Here is a 22,074-nt window from a genome sequence, read left to right as displayed (position 1 = left end):
GAAAGTAACTTTGAAAAGACTTTACCAACCGGTTCTTTTAACCCAGTGCCTGGTATTGTACCTCTGACTGAAGCTTTGACCAGATGATTGTCAATGCTCCCACTGTCATGAACACCTCTGATTCGTTTTCTTGAACCCTTCCACCTACGTTCAGCCTGCTAGGTGCATCTCTTGCAAAACACACATTCTGTCTACGAGTTATATGAACCGGACTTTGACTTTAATTTGGATGATCACTCCCTCATATGGTAAACTACTGACCATATACAACGAACATCTTTTCTTGCAACGAGCTAACAAGATATTTCCTTTGACTACCTTCCACCGCCTATTTGTAAACTTAACATTATACCCCTGATCACCTAATTGTCAAACACATAGTCACATGGATCGCGGTACGGTCCGGTACGCGGTACGGAAACTGGTACGCGGTTCGTGCATTTCAAAAATTCGGTACGAGTGGGGGTAGGTTCATTCGAAACGCCAATTCGGTACGCGGTACGGTTTACCTTATAGTCGAGTACATCGTATCATATACAAAACACTTTCAGTAGATTTTTTATAATAGTTTTTATAAGTTTTTAACTTAAGTTAACTAAAATTTAACTTTAAATAACCTTTATTTATGATTTAACATATTATTAACATATATGTAGAAAATGAGGGGTAAACTTTAATAAAAATTCAAACTTTAAGGGCAAAAAGTGCAAATTTTAAATATAAAGTAACATGCCATAACCCTAAATTCTTGATCACAGCCATTCTTGTTCTCACGTCTCCCCTCCAGCAGCCTCTGATCTCCCCTCCGGCAGCCTCAATCTATAAAAAATATGGCATATTTTGTCGGATCTTCATCATCGATAACTTGGTAACTCTTTATCCACATCTGTTTCTCCGATTTGAGTCACAAAAGTGCTCGATTTTCCCCTGTTGAGGCCGGAACGCGTTTATTCACGATCCCAAACACCGATTTCATTAACCGGAAACGTGAATTTGATGAAAATTATACGATTATTGCAACAATTGGGAACGGTCAATTTTACCGATCCAGATCGTGTTTTCTTAGCGATCGGTACGATTTTGTACCCGTTTCCAGTACGGGCGATCCGGAACGAAGATCGCAGGAGGTATCACGAATCCTGTGGCTATGGTCCAACTCCAACATAAATCAACGATTTCTTAATACTCAAAACAACATGCCGAAGATACCAAATCAACATCTCCCAAACTCGTAACCTCAAGAACTTCGTTTTTTCGCAAGTCTTACCTTTCCAAAGTCCCCGGTTTTCAAATTCCACACAGTTTCTGATCCCGTGATTACACCCAAGTCTCCTAATCATAGTTGGATCTACAGAACCGAACCTTCTCTTAATTACTTAATATGTTCTTGAACCCCTGAAACTCTCATCATTGCTATATTTCCTTGAACATCTGATTAATTGTAATTCTCTGATTTTCACCCTTGCCAATAAGTATGAAACATTCTGAAAAAACAAATCCTCAACCTGCGTCTTCCATCAGCCAAACTTATTTCCATCAAACTTCCACCGACCAAACTTCTTTCTATCAAACTTCGGTATCATGATTTTTCCGTTTTCTACCATAACAATGAGTCAATGACTAAACAAACCACATATCAAAACAGACACGGCAATAACAGAAGCCAAAACTGAACAACCAACCTACTTCAACGCAGTGAAATAGAGAACTGGTAATTCAGGAATAGAAACTCTAAATTGAAACAATAAAATCTGACAAACGCGGTTGGCACTTGTTCTAGATTTCTTTAGGGTTTATTCTGATTTGACAACTGTTCTTCAACACGTAGGATTCGATTCTATTTGTGGCTTGTTCTTGCTTAAACGGAAACTGAATATACCTTGCACCCAATCAACCCCAGACTGATCTTGATCAAACAGATCAACTGATATGAGATTCTGACTTCTGATGCAGACGCACGATCTGTAGAGCTTCAACGTCTACAGACCATGACGGCAGCATGACTGATGCAACTTTCGAACATATCCAAAACAACACGATCAACGGTTATTGGTACGTAAACACTAATCGATAACCAATCCTCTCAACAGTGGCGCCAGTGGAAACCCCAGAAGCGGCAGAGACTAGGTGGCAGCAATAACCCTTGCAGCGGCGAACGAGACTCACGACGATTTGAAAGGTTCTCGTGTGATCCCAGATCAAGAGCCAAAGTTTTGATACCAGTTGTTAGGAATAACACACACGAACCGAACACAAACAATGAATACGAAAGCGAATAAAGAACACGAGAATTTAACTTGGTTTGGTCTAGACTGACCTACATCCACCAAAGGCATCTAGGGTTTCATATTATTGAGTGATAAAAGTTTACAAGTACATAATGAGATATAAATAGAAAACCTAATTAGTGTTATACCCTTGGTAACGTAACCAACAAGTTAAGCCCAACTGGCCTGCGAGGACTAGGGTCGGCTAACCCTATCTTGTGCCTCCCCTAAAACGGCCCAACACAAACCGGGTTTAAGCCTACATATCCTAATAGTGTGAAGATAATAAACCAGAAATAATACATAACATATTTAAAATAGCCTAAGTTATAAAGTGCAAACTATATAAGAATGTTACTTACTCGCTTTCTTGATCTGATGAAGAAGCATTACTTCCATTATCCATCCTAGAATTGTATTCGAAAGAAAGGTATGTGACTCTTGATGCTGAAAATTGTTGAGATTTGAGAAGACATTAGCTTTCACGAGAATATAGGTAAAAGGTTACAAACATTTGACAAAAGATGAGAAAATTGTGTGCTGCAAATAATAATAATTTGTAAGATATACCTGATAAATAACAGACTCAATTTTTTCTTTCCAGACACATGCCTCCTTGATGTTAAAAGCTGCCATCTAGAACAGGAACAGTTATTTACGTAACTTTGAACACAAACAAAATCTAAGCTGCGCAGTATAACTCTAAAACCAACAAAATACTAGTTCTAAGATAAACACTTAATTAAAAAGGCAAGTAAAGTTCATGTACCGTAATCCGCTGGTATTTGTTCCTATTGTTGTAAATCGATAAAACATAAATACTCTGTTGCAAAAAATAGTATGTTAAGCAACACCAACATAACATGCCAATAAAACAGAAAGAAAGTTTTGCATGTACCATCAATTAAAGAGAGCGAAAAACCATGGATTGTAATCACATTATACTAAGAATATAGCAAACTTCATAAGAATATATATATATATATATATATATATATATATATAACAATATCAAGTGGACTTAACGAGAGGGTATGAGTGATGCACACATATGTGTGTCTGTTTATGTATGCTTAACTTTGATGACCAAAGATACTGCCCACGATTGTTTTTATTTATACTTTTGGCTTTTCAGAACATGCAGATATCACAACGTATGCATCAAACTCTACGTACCGAATTAAACAAGAAAACCAAAAAGATATCTGATGACCTTTAGTTGATGAATATCAACCAAAACCACGTGCTTTCATTAATATCAGTTTTTTAACTTCATACGGTTAGTTTGATTGTCTTCACAAATCAGTTATTCTCCATATCTCTAAATAAGCAGACGACGTAAATAAGTACATTATTAAGAACTTACATCATACACTTTCAAGTTCCAAACACCATATGAATTATAAAGCAAGCAATAAAATTGAATAAAAAGAGACTCACATGTCCTTGATGAGTCGTTAATCCTCTGTCCTCAACTCTACAGTTGCCATCAATGACCAAAGTATTAATTAGAACCTAACCGAAAACAAAGAATACATTAATACACCAACTAAAATTTTCACAAATTCAAACACAAAATAACAGCATCAATCACAAATAACAGAGGTAAACTAATCACTAATTAACATAAAACTGAACATAACAACCAACAATTACCACATTAACTCCAGCTGGCTTCCTCTTGTAATAAGCAAGCAGCCTCGACTCGAGAACGAAATACCTCATATGCATAAAAGATCTCCCAATTATCGTCCTCCCATGCCTCAACATCCATCATTCATGCACTACTTCCGAATTCGACATCTCAATCCTCCGATCGTCACAATATCATAACCCTAAACTTCCAAAGTCAAATTCAGTCCGTCAATCGTCAATCGAATCCAAACTTCACCGATACGATTGACGTGATTGAGCACCAGACGAACAATTCAACACGATCCTACAAAACTAAAGTTGAAATCGAAGTAAAAATGATCATATTACAGTGAGTAGTAGTAGTAATAATAATAATAATAATAATAATAATAATAATTGGATGAAGTGAGAATGAGCATACAATCTGTGAGATTGACGAGGACGGCCGGCGGGTGGTATTGCTGAACGTGGAGACTGGAGAGAGGATGGGGACATTAGGATCGTCAACGGCATAAGAATCTTGAGTCACGAAAATGGAATGTTTAATTATCTAATCTACGTATCTACATATATAATATATATAATAAAAGATTGGATTTTCAACGACCATCTTTTTTCTACTTTTCATTAAATCCTTTTAAACTTTCATATTGCATTTTGACAATTTTTTTATTTTTTCATTTTCACTAGAAAAAAATTTATCAAATTTTTTAAATTACCATATGGTATTTTGGCATTTTTTTTATTTTTTCCTTTTTATTAAAATACTTTACATCAAATCTCTTTAAATTGTCATATGACATTTTGGCATTTCTTTTATTTTTTCTTTTTCATTAAAATACTTTTTATCAAATCTCTTTAAATTCTATGTAATCCTTAACCCTAATTCTATAATGATTTTACCCTAATTCAAAGTATAAATGCGATTAGACTATACATATTCAGTTAACAATCGTCGTCTGCTTTTGCATTCGTGTTCTACATTTGAATTATAAGGTTTGTTTAATTTCTTCTTTTTACATGTGTTTCAATCGATATTCGTCAACATGAGGGTCGATTTATCGAATGCAACACAAAATTAAAACATTCATAGGAGATTTGTTAAAAACATGGGTTTCAATAAATTAATTATATCCTTTTTGTTCTTTGATTAAATCCAATTTATAAAATGGGACTTATCAAATTTTATTACTTGTTTTGAAACTAAAGAGTTCTATTCAAATTTTTATATAACTTTATATAACATGGCCTATATAATAGTCTCCATGAAAGCTTACTAATAGAAAACTTTAAAGTTTTGTAACGTTTGTTAACTACTACAAAGCACTAATGTCTATTACGTGTATGCTATTGGTAATTTTATGATATTAACAAAAACGTTTGTAAATAATGTTTATATTATCATTTATTTATCGTTTTTGTTTTATTATTATCATGTGTGCTACATGTATTTTTATATTATATATGTTTTACTAACCCGTGTATCACGCGGGTTCTAACCTAGTATATATATAAAATGAAAGTTTGGTGGTTAGGCATTTTATTGTGCCAAGTGACGGTCCGGCATTTGACGAAGTTGTTTTTTTCCTTTTCTGTATTATAACGAACGTAATTGAAACAAATTAAATTCGTGTTAACTTACCGTCACAAAGCTCGAGATCAACAACGCTCAGGTTTTGCCGACTCACTGTCGCAACGCCCGGGTTCTCTTTTGGGGTTCTGATGTGGGAAGATCAAACGTTTACCAAATAATGACGACATCAGTTATGGAATTACAAGAGTTTAAAATTAATATTTTATGTCTTTTGATTTAATCATTAGAAGCCCAATGGTATTCTGTTTCTTTTAAACACTTGAGATTTTGTAATGTAAAAAAAGCAGGTTTTGAATATATGAAAAAAAAATCATTTCCTCTCTATCACAGTGTGTGTTAGTGTGTGAAGACCTAATTATTGGTATTCTTTGTGATCAATCAACGATAGTTGGAAGAATTGATCCTGGTATTCGTGTGAATCAACAAGTTCAATTATTTATCTTATTCATGATCTACGTCGTTTCTGGAAGTTCGGGGAAGAATCACACGGGTATTTGCAGAATCAACGTGTTTGACTTCCAATTTTATCATCACGATACATCAGGTTCCCTTTTGTTTTAATTCTTGTACCGTAAGTAACGTAAACAAGACCGACCGAATTTACGTCGACTCATCTCTGCAACTCGCGGGACTGGCAATGCCCAGATTTTATCGAACATTTTGTTTTAGTTCTGGTACCGTAACAAACGTAATCGAGATCAACCAAATTTGCATCGACTAACTGCCACAGCGTCTAAGACCGACAACACTCAGGTTTTAGTTTTACTGACGCACCTCCTGGTACCGACAACGTTCATATTTTACCGGCCTTTTTTTAGTTCTGGTACCATAAAAAATGTAACATAAACCAATCGAATATGTGTTGACTCACCACCACAACGCTCGGGACCGACAACGCTCAGTTTTACCGACCGAATAAACTTTGTTTTAAATACATATTTTTAAATGTTACTTTGAAGAATTTATTTTATGTGTTTTAACGCTTGTGTTTCACCAATGTTGTTTATACTGTACCGTAACAAACATAACCGAATAAATGTTGTTTTTAATTATTTTAAGTTTTTACATGTTAATGTTTATATTTCTACAAATTTAGTTTTTTTGGTTTAATTATGGTACCAATCGAAACCATATTAGTGCACCACTGCAAATCTGCAAGGGTACACATGGGCGGACCTATTCCTACACGACAGGGATCGGCCGACCCCTGTGGACAAAATATAAATAGTACTATTATGGTGTCAAATTAATGTTCGATCATTGTAAAATTTTGACACCGACCCATGTGAAATTTCAAAATTTAATGGGTGATGAAAGAAAAGTAGAAGAAAGAAGATAGCATGACTGGAAATTTTTCTTCGGCTTGTGTAGTGGTGGTTTGTGTTCTTCGGCTTGTGTGGTGGTGGTTTCTAGCGTTACCATTTACTTGGAATATAAAGATGAAGGTGAAAGAGACGGAAGCATGCAGATGGGAGGCCCGTTTTTTAGTTATATGGGTTTTTATAATTTACCTTTGGCCCAATTATAAAAGCCAAGGGCTTGTAAACCTTTAATGGAGCCATGAATGTTTTATTTGAAAATTTTAGACCTCAAATTTCTATCTTCTGCAAAACGTTAATAAACCATATAAAATTTTTTGGTTCTCTGTTGTTTACATTCTATTTAATTTTACATCATCTTTTTCAAGATATTAGATTATATGTATTTTTATAGCTTACTTTCATAAAAAAATCTTAAAACAATTATTTATAGGTATAAATGTCTAGCCTAGAGTTAACAACTTAAAACTGGTGCTCTTTCTCGTTTTGAAATTTTGTGTACTCAGGGTATGTAGTCTCAGGTGTATTGTTGTTTTCTAGTCTAGTCTCTTGATATGTTAGTTTGTTTATTTTACACGCAATAAAATGATTGTTCAAAAAAAACTGTATATATAGTTTTTTTTTAAAATGAACAGATTTTATATTATAATGATTGACTTAGAACTTGATCGGATAGATAAAGGGATTATTTTACCGACAAAATGAGAAGAATATCAAAATGGCCGACAATGAGTAAAAATGTGAAATGGTCGTTTAATAGGCCACATTGGGTACCTAAACTTGTGACAAGTGTATCTTTTCTCTTTTCCTTTATCTCCAACTAATTATCATATATATTAATTTGCAACTCTTTGTAGCTTCTAATATTGTACTTTTGGCATCTTTTGTTGTACTATGCGCTTTGAGCCAGACTTTAAATAATTAGTTTGGGTAACTGTATCATTGAAGGAAAAATAATCTTTGGTACTAACATTCGGTTATCGCACTTTTATCAGACGAAGACTTTTTTTTTAAGTTTAAGAGAAGATGGTTGGCAAAATTTGAAATGGGGGTGGCAAAGTGTATTTTTAACGATTCCCACTTCTTTTCTTGTATATTATTATATACTTTGTTTTGTGTTTCTCTTGTCACCTGACGAAACCCTAATCAAAATATAATGATGAAGAGCGAGGTGGTGAAGCTGCACCGCCATATCCGTGAGGGCAACGTGCATGAGATCGGCAAGATGTATGAGTCGACTGTGTTAAGCCTGCCTTGGGAGGACGTTGTTGAGTACTTGGATAAGGACGACTATGTCTTTAGCTTGCTGTACCGAGAGATGTGGTATCGCCAACTCTCATCTCCAACACTTAAGCACAGGATTGCTTCTTGGTCTAACTACGGCAATCTCTTTGAGGTTTGTAGGTTTCTTTGTTTGTTGGTAATTAGTTTTACAAGTGTTTGATTTTGCATGCATTTTTTGTTTGAATGAATAGGTTATTAACGGTTGGTTCGGTTAATGAACCTCTAAACCCAAACTTTTAACACACACTAAATTTTTGTTGATCTTTCTTACAAGTTTTACTAAAATCAAAACCACGAACATTATAAGCAATTAAGTTATACACATTAGTTCCAAAATATTTTAAGTTTTAACAAGTGAAGAGCTAAATGTCAAAGCCCCTGTATAAGAGAATAACAATAATTTGAAGTCATTGTCATTCAAAACGAATTAATATATATATATATATGTTACTAATGGAATGAAATATCCAAGATCAAAAATACAATGATCAAAGAAAGTTGGATAAATATCATGTTGAAGTATTGGATTATAATATCATTAGAATATGATGGTTGTTATGGATAAAAGTATTGGTTAATTGGTTATGTTTGGTTATTAAAAAACGATTGACCGAAAAATTGTAGTGTTGATTTAAAAATTTCAATAAATGGGGAACATGTAGGATTTATTTGATGTTTCATAATTTTTGAAAAGGAAAACGCAGCGTGGGTTACTTGTGATTGTCTTTTCTCCTAAGCAGAATTGAATGGTGCGATCGATTTACCCGCCATCATCATGTTGACGAGGGTAAACATGGAATTGTATTCTGAACGCGATGTTGATCGCTTCAAATCATTCCAATTTGGAAAGAAAGATGTAAACACTAAAAACCTCTCTTTTTCCCTTCTCCTCTCTCCTGCTTTCTCTCCATAAAAAAATCTCGGGAACACAAAATATTTTCTTTTCACTCCAAATCATTTCTTTTCTCTCCTTAAATGCAACTTTGGAACACAGCGTTAGGGTCCTTAGGGATTATAGTTTTACAATTTCAAAATTTCGTCAGTCCTTTCAATTTTGATACAAGTTTTTTATAAGAAAATATATATATATATACATATACATATATATATATAGGGGATGGTTATTTTGAGAACCATGGTGAGTTTTAAGAACTTTAAGAACTTAATTTTGGACCACACATTTAATTAAATGATATGAAACATGTGACTGAGATTAAATGTAATTAAAAAATGAACCAGGAGAGAGAATAAGTATTTTTGATAATTACACAAGTTTAAATGTTAGTTACACATGTGTAAAAAGTCGATTCGGTGTGTAAAAAAATACCGTAATTTTTTGTACATCACTTACACTTACATATTACACTTACGTATTACACATGTGTAAAAACAATTCGGAAAAAAAAATTGTTACGTTGAGTTCTTTCGAGTTCTTAAAATTCAAAGTGGTTCTCAAAAGAAATCAATCTTTTATATATATATATATATATATATATATATATATATATTATAACCACCATGTATTTAGGAATTATAGTTTTGCAATTTAAAACCAAGAGTTTATTGCATCTGGCCATAAGCTTAATTCCTATACGTCTTCTTCTTGGCATATGTGAAGTGGGTTAGTAAGCGGGATTTTGTTTTTACAGTTTCTGTTTCCTAGCGTGTTGTGTATCCGGTTGCCTTACCAATGGTTGTGGGACATGGTGGATGAGTTTGTGAATCAATTTCAGTCATTTTGCGTGTATCGGGCCTTGGAAAACAAAAATGAGCAGGATACCGCTCTACTAAGAAAATATTACAGGGTTAGTAAGCATTAATTATTATGTTACAGGAGTTGCATTCCAGTTTATGATGATAATGTTATTTTGGCAGGCTTGGAATGTGTATGATGCGGTCAATCTTTTGCAAAGATTGATGGAAAAGTCTAAGATTCTAGAGCAGTCAAAAGATGGGGTGCTTCAACTATTGACAGCAACAGAAGACGGGATTAGTAATGCGTTGAAAGTCATCGGCTACTTCAGCATGGTTGGCTTGTTACGAGTCCATTGTTTATTGGGAAGTTATGAAGTTGGGCTCGACTGCCTGCGTCCTATTGACATAAGTCAGCAAGGCTTTTACACCAGTCTTATTGCCACTCACATCACAACCATCTTTCATTATGGTTTTGCTAATATTATGTTGGGGAGGTATTTCTTTCAGCTTCACTCTAGGAAGCACGGAAACGCGAAACGGGGTGGAGTCCTCGTCCCGGGGACGGGATGTTATAAGTTTCCGGGCTTGGGTACGGCGTCGTAGAAGTTTCTGAAACGTTTCCTTGAAATTTTAGGGCTTTTTGATTAATTTTTAAGATTCCTAAAATAGGTTTATAATAATAGGAGACATTTGAGTTTAGTTTGACGACGGGAAAAAAAAGCAAACAAACCGTCCATATTATATGATATATCTTCTCATACCCCATAATCTCAAAATCTTTATCAGATCTCCATACTGTATTTTCTTTTTATATTTTTTGGACTTTGTTTAAATTTATTTTTGTTTTTTTTTTATATTTTTTTGGGCCGTACCCTCACCGTACTTGTATTTTCGATTTTTTATTTTTGCCGTTTCTCGTACCCGTAACGTCCCCGTTTCCTGGTCCCGTACCTGTTGCCGTGCTACTTAGGCTTCCCTTTTATTTATTATATTTAAACCGAAAGCATAATCATTAACCAATGCATATGTAGGTATGTAGACACCATACGTGAATTCAACAACATTCTTGTCTACATTTTCAAGCAGCCTCAACAGGAATCACCACAAATACTGAACAAGATTGAGCATATGTATGCTCTGCTAGCAATCTTTCTCTTACTTTGTCCTCATGAACTCCAACTTATTAATGAAAATGTCCACTCTCAACAAATGGAAAAATATGGTGATAAAATGCAAAGATGTGATGATATATACCTTTATCGGGAGCTTTTGTCATATGCATGGCCAGCATTTACCACACCGTTTGCACCAAACGCTGGTGACCCACGTGAATTTATCAACCCGGTACGAATCTTTTGCTCAAATGAATTCGCAATACTATTGGTTTTGCGAGATTTTTATTTTTATTCTTATTTTTTTGTATATTGCTTAGGATCTGTATGAGGAGGATGAGCTTGTAATTGCATATCCCGTATTTTTCATATCCATTGCTTCAGGCGATTTCAAGCCACTTGTAAATCACAACCAGGTACGAACCTTTTGCTCAAATGTAAACTGTAGTAATGGATTGGCATTAGTGTTGGTTTTATGAGCTTTTTTATATATTGGTCAGGGGTTAAATATGTTATATTATGTTTATGTTTGGTTGATTTGGTTTTATTTCCAAAGAAAATGGGTTAAATAACTGACATATTGATTTACTCTTTTTTTTTTTGGCTTGATACAGCGATTGCTGATATGTTAGGATTAAAAATGAAATAATTTGGAGATTTATGACATACACGACGTATACGATTGTGGAGAGAGGATTAATAGAATAGAGAGAAGGAACTGATCACACCAATATTTGGTGTGGTGGCAAATGTGGTTTAGTTTTAAAAATGATGGTCAGAGATTTGATCCGGACCGTTAACAAAAGAGAAAAGCAGAGAGGTTATAGAGCATTGGTCAGTGTTGAAACTGACCTATGGTCTATATGTGTCCTTTTTATGAAACTCAAGCTGTGTTAATACATTGCATCAAACACTAGTTTTTTTTTTAATAAAAGATTTGTAAAGTATATATTCATATTTGAAAAATTAAAGAATATAGTTTCTTATGGTGAGGAGCTTTAGTTATGAATATAGTTTTCTTATGGTGAGGAGCTTTAGTTATATTTTTAGGCCCACAACATTTGACATGGTGACATTGAGTACCCCAAGAGTTGATCAAATAAAATAAGTAGTAAAAGAAAGAATATTTATAAATTGTAGGTGTTAATTATTGAATATAGATATATATACTGATTAAGACAGTTTTGTTAAGTAACAAATTTTAAAATTATAATGGTAGAAACTTAGAACCTGATCCGATAGATAAAGTTGTATGAACTAATAAATTTGGAAAGACGTTGTTACCCTTGAGTTAACAATGAAAATTAACAAAGTTAATAATTTAAACGTAATTGACAAGAAATAGAAAACCTCAGTGGTCCAGCTGCAAAAAAGAAAAAAATTGAATAAAAATCGCATAAGTAAGCAAACCCCACTACCCCAGTGATGATTTTAGCAATTTACTCCAAGATTATTTTACTGACAAATTGAGAAGAATATCGAAATGGCAGACAATGGGTAAAAATGTTAAATGGTCGCTTACTGGGCCACATTTGGTACGTAAACTTGTAGTACAAGTACCTTTTTTAAAAAACATAAACGAACACCGACAATCTCCCAAATATATTAGTTTTCTCTTTTCTTTTCTCCCTCCAACTAATTTCATTTAATTTTTTAAAAAATTAACATTAATATAGCCTTCAATTGTTAGCACCATTGACTAAAGATGGTAATGGAACAAGTTCGGATCAGGACACTAAGTATTTGTAATTTCACTCTCATACCCGGTTGTAAAATCGTGTTTCATACCAGGCCTAATATACACATCGGATATCAAGCTTATAGAAGGTAGCAGGTGTACCCGAAGGATATATAAGCGGTCGTTTCCGTTTTACACATCTGATTTCAAGTTTCAAACCGAACCAAACCATTAAAGCGTTAAGCAACAAAAACTGAACGGTTTGGACCTCAAACCAACCGACTTGAATCGATTTGGATGGTCCACTCGGTTTCAACGGTTTTTAAACACTCCTAAGGTCGACATGTCAAAATTAACTGATCAGATTAATTGTATTTACATTCTAATTTCAAGTTTGACTAAACGTGGCTTCATACCACAATCGTGAAAATGGTGGTAGGTCGTTCTGTTACATAATTGATCGAGTTCAGTTCCTATATGATTAATTGCTTACACATCACTTGATGGCGGCTAACGTGTAACTTAAACCCGATAATTTGAAGATCACCGATTCAAGTATGTGACACTTAACTTATCGGAGTTGCAAGAGACTAGAATGAAACCATGTCATAATATTTTTATACAACTAATTACTCCACATAGATCATATACTAGTTCTCGTAAACAACATTCGGAACTAACGCAATCATATGCTAGTTCTTCATGTTATGTGCATCAACCAGGATCACACATCTTTGTTTAAATAGTTTGAAGTTGCCTTCAATTCTCTCTAGCTTATCACAACTAATCAGATTTATGGAAACAAGTTTGATGCAGTACTGTCCAACTGTTGAGGGTAATACTTCTATCCCACTATATTCCATATTAAGATGTTGCAAGCCATACATGGTGTTTTTGATCTTAGGGAACTTCAAAAGTTGAAAGCACCTGGAGAGTATAAGAGTTTCTAACTTTGGCATCCAAAGGATCGGTGGAAACGTCTCAAGCTTTTCACAACTGTCCAAATTCAAGTAAACAAGCCTTTCATGATATCCAATCGATCGGTCAATTTCTTTTAAACTGCTACAACCAGACAGTGTTAATCTTTCAAGATTTGGGAGTCCACCGAAATCAGGTGTCGTATCTAGGTTTTTTGAACCATGGAGGTCGAGCACTTTCAATCTTGGTAAACGCTGTAACATTCATGTAATCGCAAGTCAATTTGATAAAAATAAAAATAAATGGCACACGGTTTATGGGAGATGGGACAGTAGAGCAAACACACATACTGCCTAATATAAGAAGATTTTTTTATATAAATCATAATTTCCATTTTTGTCTAATGAAAGGAAAATAAGATACGAGAGATCTACTTAAAACTTAAAAATTATAGTCAAAAAGAGGACCAACCAATGCACTTAAATAACTAGAATCCACCTATTGCATAAATTAAAAATTACCTTAAAGCCCTTCCAAAGTACTCTTTGCAATCCATTTCTCAATATCAGACTGAAAAGCAGTTCGGGTTGAAAACTTGCTGGAAAGGATCTTGCGGGATAATTTTCCCAAGATATCCATCGCAACTCATTTGAAAGAAATAGAGGCTCTTCTACTACTTCTTTGACGTGTTGACGCACACTAAGCAACTGAAGATTCTTCATGTTTGCAACAACTTTGAGAAGATTTGATGGAGCATCATAATTGGGAGCATATAGTGCTTGAATCTTGTTAAATTCCTGCACGAAAATAATGAATCAAAATGCATTTTGGCCACTAAATCATATTCCAATAGATATGCAAGATCTATTAAGTATCCAGGAACAAAAGAAACCAAGTTATGTGAAGAATTGAAGATTGAGTTAAGATTACTTTGAAGCAATAGAATTACCTCTGTCGTGTCGGTAGCACAAATGTCTGCAACATCAATCCACTGCCAAACTCTACTATGCTTTTGAGGATGAGTAGGGTGTCCCTCTTTAACAATGTGGTGAGCCATTTCTTCTATCAAGTCATGCATATCAAACATACCATTTGTAATACTTATAAGACCCCTTTTTACCAACACATTCACCCTTTTAAAAGGGTGAAAATTAAAAGCATTAAGCAATGTCCTTAATGAATCAACAAACGCACCCCTGAAGAAACATGCGATATCCAAGAATAACTCTTTCTCATCAGGTTGAAGTCCATCATAACTTATTTTTAGCTTATAAATTATACTTGGATTTGAGACATCTCTTAATTTGGCCAATGTACCTTCCCATTCATCTTTGTCTTTCTCATATAGAAAAGAACCCAAAACTTTTAGTGTTAATGGGAGCCCATATGCATAAGAAATCACATTTTGTGAAAGCATATCATAAGCTTCTACAAAGGAGCTTGATGGCCTCCATTTACCTTCGTCTACAAGATTATATTCCGGATATGCATGTCTACGAAAGAGCTTAATAGCTTCATCGTTTGATAATAAAGACACATCATAGAGCACGTCAACCTTAGACAACAACACATTTCCTTCTCTGCTAGTGATTATGATTCGGCTCCCTTCACCAAACCATTCATGTGACCCCGCTAACAACTCTAGCTGGTGAGGGTCATTGACATCATCAAGGACAATTAAAACCTTTCTATGGCATAACATGCTTTGTAGCATATGTTTTCCTTCTTCATCACTTGGCACATCCACTTCTTTCTTCAAGATTGTTGATAAAAGTTTTTGTTGCAGCTTTTTGATACCATACTTGCTTGATTCGTCCCGAACATTTTCAACAAAGCAACGACCTTCAAATTGACGAGAGATCTCCATGTAAACACAAGATGCAATAGTAGTCTTGCCAGAGCCCCCTATGCCCCCTACTACAACTATGCGCACATCATCTGACCCAATTGCTAATTCTGATGTCAAACTTTTTAAACGAGGCCCTATTCCAATGAGGTCTTTCTTGACCTTTGAATTTAAGAAGAACAATCTATGTGAAACTGTAGCAACAATGTCTTTGATGTATCTACTCTCATTCCTGGACATCACATGCATGATGATAATTAGCTTGTGCTTACAATCACATGAAACCGCAATTCACATTCAACAATTTTACTAAGCTTTTAAAATTTCAAATTCGACAAACTCTCAAGTATGACATTACGCTGTTATCTATTACATTCACAAGTTTAATTAATTAACAAAATACAAGTTTTTTTTCGTTTAACATAACAAAAAAAACACATAAAAAAACACAAGAGGTAGAAAAAGAATTGTACCTCACCGCTATTTGTAAGAACATGTGTTTATCATAACGCTTTAGGCATAAATTCATGCTTAAGCATCATAGATACCTAAGTCAAACATATTCATTTAAGCACATTTTTCTCATAGCAAATAACACATAAGCACATAATGTCACAATTAAATCATTTGCAACTCATTCAAGACCTTTAAACAGATTATCAGTAATCACAAGTGAACATACATCATTAATCAGACTTCATCAGAGTTGATCATGCTAAAGCTTTCAATAGAAAGTTGAATCTAGTTTTATTTAGTAGCTTGGTGAACAAATCAGTCAAGTTGTCACTAGTTTCAACTCTTTTCATTTCTATTAGTCATGTCTCATTGCAATCTCTTATGAATCTCATGTTCAGTGTTCTACAGGGTACATATATGCCAAGCATAGGATATTAATTATATGAAGTAGAACATTACCTGTTGGCAATATGCTTAAGGGACCATCCAGAATGTTTACATACGCCACTTAGTGCTTTTCTCCATGATTCAACTTTTGCCATGTTCTCCGACTCTTGTTTGTCAAATTCTTTCCCAAACGCCCCACTTTGTTTTTGTACATCTGATGAAGACACGTCATAGAATATGGGCATAACGTTTAGACCTCGCGTATCAATGCATTTCATAATATATGAAAGTTCATCCAAGCACTGTGAAGATCCAGCATAGTTTGTTGTGAATATGATGATGACAATTTGTGATTCTTCAATGGCATTCTTGATGGACAGACCAGTTGAATCACCAGTAGAGGGTGTTTCATCAGGCTTGTAAGTATGGATTCCTTGTTGTACAAAAGCTGAGTAAAGATTATCTACAAACATCTTGGAATCATATTCTCCTATAAAACTAAGGAATACATCATGATTCCGCCACTGAGAATAAACAGCAGGGATGGAGTAAGAAGAGGTCCATGATGATGATCCTCGTGAAAACTCGGCAATGGTTTCTGTGGTTAATATTGACCAGTGCCTGTATATTGCACATACAACAATAATTAACAAATGTGCAAATTGACAAAGAGGTGCCACATGCCATGAAATAAGGATGATTCATTATTACATTGTGAATTATATGACTTATAAATGTGCACAATACCAAAAGAGGTGACATCTTGTATGCTATATAACTCACAATATAGGAGATGATTAGGACATCTTTCAGTCCACAACTTTTCATATACTGATCTAGCCTACTTACAATAGAGCAAGTCAACAAAATGTCAACGATAGATGGTTTTGCCATTTAAGGTAAATAAATCACTTCTAAACAACAAATACATAAAAGAAGCTTTTCAAGCCATGTATAACCATGAAATTTAAGATCTTGATAATGTTCAAAGGCAGGAAAGTTATCACAAAAGACAGTATGATTGTTGATAGCATAATATTAATCCAACTAACCCTATCACAGATAAGTTTACAAACCTATCAATGATTGCATGGACTTCTGGAAACTCATGAAGTGCATCACAATCCAAGATTTCAAGAGTCTTCAACTTTTTCATCCCTGCGATGGTTGGAATCATACGAAGCTTGTGACAACAACTTACAGATAGGTAAGTAAGTCCTGGATGATGCCCAAGCGATGGGTGAATCTCTTCCAAACTGCTACAATAATGGAGTGTCAACTCTTGAAGATGAGGAAGTTCATCAAATTCAGGTGTAGTGGCTATCCCGTGCATATCGCTGAGGATAAGGCATATCAAATGCAGCAGATACTGATGCATACACGCAAATTACCATAAAACAAATTAATATCAGAGTTTATGAAAAGTATGATATAAATATATGGCATAACATAATACATTATGCATTACATCTCAAAACCTTAAATGCCAATCCCGCCCCTGTTTCGGTAACTACACGCCTATCACATGAGTTTAGTTCACTATCCGATACAGTTTGTAAATCTACATCAATATTCAATGCCATGACTAAGGGGTTGCATTGACATGTCTAGAATAAAAATAAACGGGAATATCTCATAGAATAGTAACCAACTGTCAAAAGTGTTCCAATTAGGTCACTCATGCAATTTTTCTCCAAATCGGGTCACTAAATCTTCAAATCGAGACTCACCGATTTTTTTGTGTGTCAAGAAAGATATGAAGGATAAGATGCAGGGGTCGGAATTTGCAATATCATCATCATCATCATCATCATCATACTCAGTATATCCCACCAATAGCAAAGCTATGGTAGGGTTTGAGGAGGGTAAGATGTAGACAGCCTTACCTCTACCCCGTAAGAATAGAGAGGCTGCTTCCGGTGAGACCCCCGGCTCAATAGAGCTTTGCTTCAAGCCTTGGACATAAGGCACATAGCACTCAATCCTCGGTACACAGCCTGATTGGTGCATGTACCATTGTCTTTCGGTTATCAACGCCACTACATGATGTCTGATTAACCTTCCGCCATTTTGAACGTTATTTTCACGAGATTAGTAAAATAACGTCAAAATTAGTGCAATTTCGCTTTTGCCCACCCGAGGGTTCACACATATATACATTATATGCGCGTACCCCAAGCAGGGCGTAAATAAAATAAAATCAACGTTGCCACTCAACGTCAAAATCAAAGAAAAGTTAAAAAGATTTCCTATGTGAAACAAAAACGAAAAAGGCTAATAAAACTTGTTAAAACCTTTAATTTAATAAAATATGAAAATTGAGTGAGTTAATTGCAACATGTTTTAAAGTTGAGTGACCTAATTAGAACACTTTTAAAACTTGGTTACTATTCTATGAAATTGCCCTTTGTAACTCAGGATTCACTACTTTTATATGTTAATCAAAAGAACAATATTACCTTATTGTTCCAAAGTATTTTTTGCAAGCTCCCATTTGATCTAAGAACACGATAATTTTCCAAATAAGAATACTGCAACTCATTTGCAAGTTCCACAGGTGTAAGTCCGTCATAGCTAAACTTTAATTTCTCCAATCTTGCCAAGGCACTCTCCCACACAATCATATCTTTGTCACATAAAATAGTACCCAGAATTTTAAGTGCTAAAGGAAGCCCACTAGCATAAGAAACCACACCTTTAGAAAGAAGCTCATAATCTTTCTTACGTCTGTTACAATCGCGGAATGCATGCTTGTGAAAGAGCTCGATAGCCTCATCATCATCTAACAAGCTAATATTGTGTATCACATCACAACCACCTGACCACATTTCTAACTTTGATTTCATATCTTGCAAATGAGTATCTATTCCAACAAGGTCTTCACTGGCATTCAAAATAAAGGAGACCAATATATCTTGAACTTTGCTTGTAATAAGTTTGATCACTTTTGATTCATCTCTGCACATTGGTATCAGAAGCATGTTTTATCAACAGTAAACAGTTTTAATTTGCATACTAAATTATGTTCTTATCAAAACAGATTTATTCCTGGATTTTTTACAACAAAAGTTATGAGTAGTTGTTTCGTTAGTAGATGTAAATTATTATAACAAGCACGACCGTAATGCTTATGAAACGTGTATAGCGCAAGAATAGCTTAGTTGTCGAGAACCACCATACTAAGCATAACAAGATGTTTGAAATAAACAACGAAAATTACCTGTTTTCAAAGTCCTTGAGTACCCATCCAGAAAGGCTACCAGCACGCACAAGGGCTTCTCTCCATGATTCAACTTTGTTGTCATTCACATACTTATGTTTGACAAATGCTTCTCCATATTTCCCTTTCTGTTTTCTCACTTCTGAGGGATCGACACCATAGAATATAGGGAAAACGATCTGCCAACTCTCATCCATGCATTTCATAATATATTCAAGTTCATCTAAACACCAGCGAGAATCCGCAAAGTTTTCAGAGAATACAATGATGGCAATCCGTGATTTTCTAATTGCCTTCAAGAGGGCTGGACCAATCCGCTCGCCCCGGGAAAGTATTACATTGTCCTTGGCGGTCTGGATTCCACGACGTTCAAGACTTTCGTACAGATGATCCACAAAATTCCTGCAGGTGTCTCGTCCTCTAAAACAGATAAAAACATCATACTCCCATGGCTGAAAAGAAGAAGCCGTCAATCTGCTGCAATTGTTTTGTGTTAGAATAAAACATATATTCTGTAATTCTGATTAAATAATAATAATCAGAAAAAAAACATAAAATCGTCACAAATACATTCAAAGACTAAATTCCATAATCAATACTCACTGGTCCTTCTGGATTGCATTGGGGTTGATCCTGTTGAAATTAGATGCGGTCAAACTCACCCCATCTAGTGCTTCTTGTTGTGACATTGGCTGAGCTAAACCACGCTTGAACGAGGTATCATCAGTAGCCATGGGATCAGCCTGGTCAGGTGACCACATTTCTAACTTTGATTTCATATCTTGCAAATGAGTATCTATTCCAACAAGGTCTTCACTGGCATTCAAAATAAAGGAGACCAATATATCTTGAACTTTGCTTGTAATAAGTTTGATCACTTTTGATTCATCTCTGCACATTGGTATCAGAAGCATGTTTTATCAACAGTAAACAGTTTTAATTTGCATACTAAATTATGTTCTTATCAAAACAGATTTATTCCTGGATTTTTTACAACAAAAGTTATGAGTAGTTGTTTCGTTAGTAGATGTAAATTATTATAACAAGCATGACCGTAATGCTTATGAAACGTGTATAGCGCAAGAATAGCTTAGTTGTCGAGAACCACCATACTAAGCATAACAAGATGTTTGAAATAAACAACGAAAATTACCTGTTTTCAAAGTCCTTGAGTACCCATCCAGAAAGGCTACCAGCACGCACAAGGGCTTCTCTCCATGATTCAACTTTGTTGTCATTCACATACTTATGTTTGACAAATGCTTCTCCATATTTCCCTTTCTGTTTTCTCACTTCTGAGGGATCGACACCATAGAATATAGGGAAAACGATCTGCCAACTCTCATCCATGCATTTCATAATATATTCAAGTTCATCTAAACACCAGCGAGAATCCGCAAAGTTTTCAGAGAATACAATGATGGCAATCCGTGATTTTCTAATTGCCTTCAAGAGGGCTGGACCAATCCGCTCGCCCCGGGAAAGTATTACATTTTCCTTGGCGGTCTGGATTCCACGACGTTCAAGACTTTCGTACAGATGATACACAAAATTCCTGCAGGTGTCTCGTCCTCTAAAACAGATATAAACATCATACTCCCATGGCTGAAAAGAAGAAGCCGTCAATCTGCTGCAATTGTTTTGTGTTAGAATAAAACATATATTCTGTAATTCTGATTAAATAATAATAATCAGAAAAAAAACATAAAATCGTCACAAATACATTCAAAGACTAAATTCCATAATCAATACTCACTGGTCCTTCTGGATTGCATTGGGGTTGATCCTGTTGAAATTAGATGCGGTCAAACTCACCCCATCTAGCGCTTCTTGTTGTGACATTGGCTGAGCTAAACCACGCTTGAACGAGGTATCATCAGTAGCCATGGGATCAGCCTGGTCAGGTGATTCGTTGGGATTCATTTTGCAGATGTGTAATGATTTTGAAGTTGGAGATTAGAGGATGTGTTGTTATATATGTAAACTAGTAAACAAGATCCTTTTAGAACTGTAAACACTAATTTCCCCCAGGGGTTGACCAAATGAAACACATAATCCCGTTGCAGTTTCAGTAATCATACCCCCAAATTATAAAAAAAAAAAAAAAAACATAGAAACAATTCAAACAAGAAATTTACAAACAATTTGGTTTGATATGAGTTTGCTTTCGTCTCCAGTCTGCTGTTTCCTCAATGTCAATTGCTATTTGCTTTTACTATGTCACCGCCATTCTCTAACCATATAAGTTGAACAGGTGAATTTATTTATTTATTTTCTTTTTACGGCATAGTTATGGTATAGGTATTTCCTGGATTGCAATGGGGTTGAACCTCTTGAATTCAGATCCGGTCAAAACCATCCCAGCTAGTGCAAATCTAATCAATTAGGCATAAATAAAGAAAACCCAGTTGAATTGATGGAATTTGAAGGTGGAATTTGAGGGTTTTGGGGGTAATTAGGGAGAGAGAGATTGGGGATGAGGAAGTCGTTGTAAATTTAGTCAAAGGTTCTCTTTTTCTGTGCTTTGTTTCTTTCTCATCAATACAACTGGTTGTAAAAAAAGAATATGGAAAGAGAAAGTAATAAGAGAATAGTTGGGAATTCAACTTCTTCTGTATCAATTACTTTTTTTCAGTATAGTAATGAACAAGATTGCTTTTTTT

The 22,074-nt window shown here is 34.9% G+C and overlaps 3 protein-coding genes and 1 long non-coding RNA gene across 5 annotated transcripts in view; 1 reads left to right on the top strand and 3 right to left on the bottom strand.

The window, feature by feature from the left end:
* The window catches only part of LOC143588180 (putative serine/threonine-protein kinase PBL28), a 39,954-nt gene extending 37,256 nt beyond the window's left edge, over positions 1 to 2,698 (bottom strand). For both annotated transcript variants that reach the window (XR_013145057.1, XM_077069256.1), the window contains exon 1: positions 2,630 to 2,698. Coding sequence is in view for 1 of the 2 variants with exons in the window: in XM_077069256.1 (XP_076925371.1) it covers positions 2,630 to 2,673 (44 nt within the window). In the remaining variant the exon portion in view is untranslated. The remainder of the gene's footprint in view (positions 1 to 2,629) is intronic.
* Positions 2,699 to 2,837: 139 nt separating this feature from the next.
* LOC143588186 (uncharacterized) lies at positions 2,838 to 4,380 on the bottom strand. Its single transcript, XR_013145059.1, has 5 exons — positions 4,324 to 4,380; positions 3,927 to 4,206; positions 3,708 to 3,782; positions 3,037 to 3,090; positions 2,838 to 2,903 (listed from the first exon to the last, which is right to left on the bottom strand). It is a non-coding gene; the product is annotated as an uncharacterized LOC143588186 (long non-coding RNA).
* A 3,594-nt stretch (positions 4,381 to 7,974) lies between these two features.
* LOC143588184 (uncharacterized) lies at positions 7,975 to 11,538 on the top strand. Its single transcript, XM_077069261.1, has 6 exons — positions 7,975 to 8,211; positions 9,749 to 9,904; positions 9,975 to 10,288; positions 10,826 to 11,138; positions 11,227 to 11,322; positions 11,521 to 11,538. The coding sequence occupies exons 1-6, from the start codon at positions 7,975 to 7,977 to the stop codon at positions 11,536 to 11,538; spliced, it is 1,134 nt and encodes a 377-aa protein (XP_076925376.1).
* A 1,702-nt stretch (positions 11,539 to 13,240) lies between these two features.
* LOC143588187 (disease resistance protein RPP2A-like) lies at positions 13,241 to 21,334 on the bottom strand. Its single transcript, XM_077069263.1, has 10 exons — positions 21,168 to 21,334; positions 20,565 to 21,038; positions 20,015 to 20,302; positions 19,412 to 19,885; positions 18,651 to 19,149; positions 17,268 to 17,560; positions 16,264 to 16,812; positions 14,452 to 15,580; positions 14,024 to 14,299; positions 13,241 to 13,756 (listed from the first exon to the last, which is right to left on the bottom strand). Exons 1-10 carry the CDS (start codon positions 21,332 to 21,334, stop codon positions 13,277 to 13,279), a joined length of 4,629 nt encoding a protein of 1,542 aa, XP_076925378.1. The 3' UTR covers positions 13,241 to 13,276.
* Positions 21,335 to 22,074: the final 740 nt, after the last annotated feature.

This window comes from Bidens hawaiensis, unplaced genomic scaffold (assembly GCF_021521415.1).
Source record: "Bidens hawaiensis isolate Kalapana, Puna unplaced genomic scaffold, B.hawaiensis_p1.1 tig00036132_1, whole genome shotgun sequence".
NCBI lineage: Eukaryota > Viridiplantae > Streptophyta > Magnoliopsida > Asterales > Asteraceae > Bidens > Bidens hawaiensis.
Note: the sequence above shows the minus strand (reverse complement) of the source record. Positions and strands in the feature narration are given on the sequence as shown.

Coding starts and splice junctions, on each gene's coding strand:
- LOC143588184 (XM_077069261.1), top strand. CDS start 7,975: ATGAAGAGCGAGGTGGTGAAGCTGCACCGCCATATCCGTGAGGGCAAC. Junction 8,212..9,748: donor ACTACGGCAATCTCTTTGAG/GTTTGTAGGTTT, acceptor TTGTTTTTACAG/TTTCTGTTTCCTAGCGTGTT. Junction 10,289..10,825: donor GCTAATATTATGTTGGGGAG/GTATTTCTTTCA, acceptor ATGCATATGTAG/GTATGTAGACACCATACGTG.
- LOC143588187 (XM_077069263.1), bottom strand. CDS start 21,334: ATGAATCCCAACGAATCACCTGACCAGGCTGATCCCATGGCTACTGAT. Junction 15,581..16,263: donor CTTAAGCATATTGCCAACAG/GTAATGTTCTAC, acceptor TGTGATGTCCAG/GAATGAGAGTAGATACATCA. Junction 13,757..14,023: donor TACTTTGGAAGGGCTTTAAG/GTAATTTTTAAT, acceptor TGAATGTTACAG/CGTTTACCAAGATTGAAAGT.